Consider the following 6,437-nt stretch of genomic DNA (forward strand, 5'->3'; position numbering starts at 1 on the left):
AGGTTACACGTCGGCTGCTGATGGACATGGACAGGGACAGTTTCGGGGAACACCTTGCCGCGTTGGACTGGGAAAGCATCCGGTCTGCTTCTGATGTAAATACCATGGTATCGATGTTCAATGCAACTATGACCTCGCTTTTTGACCTACATGCTCCTCTTAAAACATTCATAGTAAGACACCGTCAATATCCGTGGATTACATATAACATCAAAATGATGATGAAGAAGCGCGACCAAGCGCACTCCCGAGCCCGTTTAAGTGGTAGTGATTCCCATAAGGAACATTACAGAGATTTAAGGCGTACTGTAGGGGAGGCACTCATAAGCGAGAAACAGGCATATTACGATTACTACGTAAATAAGAATATTAATGACCCACGCACTCTCTGGTCACATGTGAAAAAGAATGTCAGAATTAAATCTAAAAATGAACTTCCCACAAATATTTTCAATGACCCAGAAGTAATAAACAATCATTTTTTGGATGTGCCGGGCTCAGGAGACGTGCCGGTATCGAATATTAAGTTTTTTGAAGAGCAGTGCAGTGTTTCCTCTACATTTACGCTTAGTCTTGTTACTGAAAATGACATGCTTAGGGAATTACACGCCCTTAGTTCAAACGCCATCGGTGTGGACGGCATATCTCTGGATATGTTGACATTAACACTTCCCGAAACGGCGTCTGTGCTAACATCAATCGTGAACCGATCTCTTGAGACTAGCACTTTTCCCAAAATGTGGCAAAGTGCGGTCGTTAAACCCCTGCCAAAAAATTCATGTCCAGCTACCCTAAAAGATTTGCGTCCGATCAGCATACTACCATGCGCATCAAAAATTTTAGAAAAAATAGTAGCCAAGCAGATGAGAACTTTTCTGGAGCAGAATGGTGTACTTCCGGTTAAACAGTCAGGCTTTAGAAAATCGTACAGCACTACTACTGCTTTGCTGAGTGTCGTTGACGATATTTTAGCTGCTCAGGACAATGGGCAGGGTACACTGTTGGCTCTGCTGGACTTTAGTAGAGCTTTTGACTGTATACACGTCCCTCTGCTACTGGCAAAGCTAAAATACTACGGTTTCAGTCCCACCGCCATCGCCTGGTTTAGCAGTTACTTTGAGTATCGCAATCAGTATGTGGAACTCCAGAATGAGTCTGGAAGGTCAAAGTTCTCACAACCCAAGTCCGTTACACGAGGAGTCCCGCAGGGCTCAATTTTGGGGCCTCTGCTTTTCATCGTTTATAGCGCCGATGTCGTGACGCACATTCAGCATTGCAAGTACCACCTTTACGCGGATGACTTGCAACTTTACATAGCTTGTAAGCCTTGTGATGTTCAATCCACGGTAGCCAAACTCAATGATGACCTTGAGCGCATTACATGTTGGTCGGAGTCTAATTCGTTGGTGTTGAATGGAAGTAAAACTAAGTACATGATACTAGGCTCAACACATCAGGTGAATAGCATATCAAACCATGGGGCGAATGTAGTCATCCGTAACGAAACTGTAGAACGAGTTACTGAAGCTAAGAATCTGGGACTAGTCATGGATGATAATTTGAGATTCGAAAAACATGTAATAAACACAACGGCGAATTGCTTCTATCGTCTCAGAATATTATATCAGATCAGGCAATACATCAACACAGATACACGTATTAAACTATGTGACTCTCTTATCTTATCTAAATTTAATTACATGGATGTAGTATATGGCCCGCGACTTCTTGTACGTACACAAAAGCTAATCCAGAGAGTACAAAACGCCTGCGCAAGATTTTGTTTTAATATTCCGCCCCGCACACACGTCACTCCGTTTCTGAATAAGGCAAATATATTGAAAATGAACGCGCGCAGGCATTTACATCTAGCGACGCTGTTATTCGGTGTTGTACACAGTGGAATGCCGCCTTATCTCGCTGATAAACTGGTATGGTCACGTGACGTGAAGTCGTTTAAAACTCGCTCGACGTACTACTCACTGGCCGTGCCGCGCCATCGTACCGTCGCCTTCCGTGGGAGTTTCAGATTCGCTGCATCGAAGTGCTGGAACGATCTGCCGCCACCGCTTCGTAGTCTGAAAACGATTCATAACCTTAGATTCCACTTGAAAAAACATCTTTTACTAGCTCAAAAAAGTTATCTGTGACAGAATTTTTACTTTACTTTCAACTTACCTCATAGGATCAGACACGAAAGCATGGCGGAGTCTTGTAGGCAGCGCGGATGCGACGATACCACGTGGGCGGTTTATACTTTTCTTTTTTCCTGTCACTAACATTTATTGCATTCACACTTCACACTGCAACCAACCACCCACTATTTATTTTATGTCTAAGTATTTGCTGTTATCACTTATCATTTGTTATGTCATCTCTATATCAATATACGTTTATAATATTTATGAACCCATATGAAGTCAAGTAGGTATGTTACTATTTTATTTTATTATTCACCAACAACATTTAAAAAGCGAATGCGTAATTATCGCAGGTACCTAACGTGCCTTCCCGGCGGCGGCGGGTGACTGGAGATCGACACAATAACAACATGATTAAGTACTCTGTCTGTCTCCTGCGGCCGACCGGTGCAACGCACGAACACACTCACATACACACACCTATTTATTTACTGATGACCCATATCTATTTGTTCGTATTATTTTATGATATTTTTATGTTTATGGTAAATCGTATTAATGTGTATTTATTGTAATTGTTATAATTTTGTAATACTAAATAATTATATGTAAGTAAGTAAGTAAGTTTAAGTAGTATGTATCTATGTACATATATATACCGTGATGTCCGTGGCCTCACTCGGCAGGGCCCGCAGAATACCAGCGTCGTGGCTCACGCCGCGACTTATGCTGAGCGAGGTCCTTTTATTCCGGACTCCACCGCAGATGATCGGGCCGTCAGTGCGTTACATTTAGAATGCTTTGTTTTATTATTATTATTTTTTATGAATTTGGCTTGTTTTTCTTTTTGTTTTGGTATTTTTTTTTTAAGGTTTTTTTTTTTGTCTGTGTACTTTGATTTCCGTGTGGTTTCTTTCCTGTGTTAAATGTAATGTACCTGTCTGTCTGTGTCTGTGATGTCCGAAAATAATAAATGTTTCTTTCTTTCTTTCTTTCTTTCTTTCTTTCAAAATCTACGGCAGTCAGAGCGCAAATTCAGGACAAGGTGTCAGCCACGACGTTTTCACTACCTGATATGTGTCTTATATCAGTCGTGTATTGCGCAATGTAGTCTAAATGTCGGTATTGGCGCGGGGAGCATTTATCCCGGTTGGACTGGAAAGCGTGCGTGAGTGGTTTATGGTCCGTGTATATTGTAAAAACTCTGGCTTCAAGCATATGTCGAAAATACTGGATGGACTTGTAAATGGCGAGTAATTCTCTGTCATACGGGCTATACTTTTTTTGTGCCGGGGTAAGCTTGCGTGAGAAAAAGGCCAGGGGCTGCCAAGAGTCTCCTTGTCGCTGTTGCAATACTCCTCCTATAGCCGAATCTGAAGCGTCGGTTACTAATGCCATGTTTGCTTTGCAGTCTGGATGTGCTAGGATTGCTGCTTGGCAGAGTTCCCGTTTGCAGGCTTCAAATGCGCGCCTTTCGTCGTCCGTCATTGAAATTGGCTGTGAGTTTTTAGTCGTGCCTTTTAGCAGCTCGTTTAATGGTGCCTGGACTTCTGCAGAGCGAGGTATAAAACGGTGGTAAAAATTAAGCATGCCCAAGAATCTCCTCAATTCCTTGACGGTTCTGGGCTCGGGGAAACATCTGATCGCTTCAATTTTATCCTCCACCGGCTTAATCCCCTCGGCGGAGACGTGGTAGCCGAGAAATGTGATCTCCTTTTCTCCTAGGCTGCACTTTGCAGAGTTCAGGAGTACGCCGTATTGGTCCAAGCGGTTGAATAACTGCCGGAGGTGGTCTTCGTGTTCTTCCGGGTTTCTCGAAAAGACCAGAATGTCGTCCAGGTAACCGTAACAAAAGTCGAGGTCTCTAATGACTTCATCTATAAATCTCTGGAATGTCTGTCCAGCGTTCCTGAGCCCAAAAGTCATCATAGGAAACTCGTACAGTCCAAAGGGTGTAGTAATGGCTGTTTTGGGGATGTCTGGGCCATACACCGGAATCTGATTATATGCTTTGACTAAGTCGATTTTTGAAAAGATTTTGGCTCCAGCGAGGTTCAAATTAAAGTCGTGGATGTACTTAATTGGGTAATTATCCGGAACGGTTCGCGCGTTGAGTGAGCGGTAATCTCCACAGGGCCTCCACTGGTTTTCATTCTTCGGCGCAAGATGTAACGGTGACGACCAGGGGCTATCTGATGGTCGTGCTGTTTCGTTTTTTATCATCTCTTCAAACTCTCGTTTGGCTATTTGAAGTTTGTCTGGAGCTAATCTTCTTGGTTTGCACGTCACTGGCGGTCCTGGCGTCGTTTTTATGTAATGGACTGTGTTGTGTTTGCGGGTTCTTGGCGTTCCTGAAGGCCTCGTTATGTTTGGAAATTCTTGCAGGATCTCGTGATATTTCGAGTTTGAGGTGGTCCGTGAATTGGTCTTGATGGAAGAAATCGCTTCTGAAGGGTCCACGGGCGAGGCAGCTGTGGCGAGTGAAGTGAGTCCATCGACGAGACGATGACGTCGGCAGTCTACCAGTAAATTATAATGGGAGAGGAAGTCGACGCCGATGATCGGTCTCGTCACTTTTGCTATGACGAATCTCCAAGGGAATTCACGGCGTAAACCTAGATTCAGCGAAAGATGTGCGTGACCGTAGGTTGGGATTACGGATCCATTGGCCGCGTAGAGGTTGTAGCCCGTCGGGTTCCTGGGAAACTTCGACATATTTCGAGGTAGAACGCAAAGGTCTGATCCGGTGTCCACTAAGAATTGTGTCTTGGTCCTGCGATCTGTCACGAATAGGCGGCCAGTGGTGGAGGGGCAGTCGCTGGCCGCTACTGCCGGCTGCCCTCGGTGTTTTTTGCATGGTAACTGCATGGGGTGGTGCATCTGTTAGCTTTTGCTCCAAATTTGCGATGATAAAAGCATATGCGTGGCTTGGAAGAGGATCTGTCTCGAGACGAGCTTCTGCCGCGGAATCGTGAGCGACGGAACTGTGGGCGTTCTTGAGCAGTCAATTGAGCGACGCATCTGGTTAGCTCCGCGATTTGTTTTGTCATTTCCTGCATGTAGGGTGGCATTACATTACTGCCACTAGTACTTGCGGCTGCGACGGTAGGGGTTGCGTTGCTCCCACTTGATGCGGCGAAGACGGATGAAGTTGGTGGAGCTAGTTCGAAGATCTTGTCTGCTAGTTCTGCGACTTTTTCCAGTGAAGTGTCGGTCTGCGTGGCAACGATTGTCTGAATGTTATGCGGTAAGCGGCTGGACCAAATCGTGCGCAGGAAGTCTTCTGGTACGGTAGGACCTGCCAAGCTTTGTAGATGGCGGAGAAACTGTGATGGTTTTCGCTCGCCCAGCTCTTCGTGAACTAACAGCTGTTTCACTTTTTTCTCCTGCGATGCTGAGAGTCGTTTTATAATTTCTGATTTAAGCTTGTCGTATTTTCCTGTTGCAGGTGGTGAGCTGATGACATCGATGACCTCGGCGGTGTACTGGTTGCCAAGCTGCGAAATCACGTGGTAGAACTTCGTGGAGTCCTCCGTATTTTTTGCGAGGACGAATTGCGCCTCTAGTTGTGCGAACCATACGTCGGGTCTGTTGGGCCAAAACTCCGGAACTTTTACTGAGACACGACAGAGGGCCCCATTTCCTGAGTCCGTCTCTGTCGGCGGTGTAATATACGCGTCTTTGTCTTCGCTCATTTCGGTTTGTTGCACTGCTGCTGCTATTCACTGTTTGTGCGACTTACGATTTGCGTTTTTTTTTATTTGTCCTTGTCGGGGTCACCACTATGTGGGCGTTCTTCCTATGGGATGACTGAAAACGCCGAACATACGTATGACGCGTTGTGTCGCGTAGTGCGCAGGCGGGCGAGCGCGCGGTCCCGGCGGTGGTTGGGATCCGACTGACTAGCGGGCGGCCCGCGCGCAGCGTTGCCAGCTCGGGCGGCGCGCGGTGTCTGAAGCCAGGAGTGGACTCAGGCATAGTGGCCACAAGTCCTTAAGACATGTCATGACGCAGGCTTTACTAAATAAAATCTACATAGCACTTGCACAATCAGTAACAACATACTGTATCCCTGTTTGGGGTGGAGCCGCAAAATCGCACTTAAAGCAATTAGAAATTGCACAACGATCTCTACTAAAGGTTATGTACTTCAAACCATTCAGATTTACTACTGACATATTGTATCGAACAAGTAACCTTCTATCGGTCCGAAAACTGTATATTCTCAATCTAATCCTAAATCTACAAAAATGTTTGCCGTTTAAAACCACTATTCAGAATAGAAGAAGACATGAT

At 45.3% G+C, this 6,437-nt stretch overlaps 1 protein-coding gene across 1 annotated transcript; it reads right to left on the reverse strand.

Moving 5' to 3' along the window:
* Positions 1–4,966: 4,966 nt before the first annotated feature.
* Positions 4,967–5,836, reverse strand: LOC126381620 (uncharacterized). The gene has a single exon (XM_050031074.1). It carries the CDS (start codon positions 5,834–5,836, stop codon positions 4,967–4,969), a length of 870 nt encoding a protein of 289 aa, XP_049887031.1.
* Between the last annotated feature and the right edge of the window lie 601 nt (positions 5,837–6,437).

This window comes from Pectinophora gossypiella, unplaced genomic scaffold (genome assembly GCF_024362695.1).
Source record: "Pectinophora gossypiella unplaced genomic scaffold, ilPecGoss1.1 Pgos_68, whole genome shotgun sequence".
In the NCBI taxonomy this organism is placed as follows: Eukaryota; Metazoa; Arthropoda; class Insecta; order Lepidoptera; family Gelechiidae; genus Pectinophora; species Pectinophora gossypiella.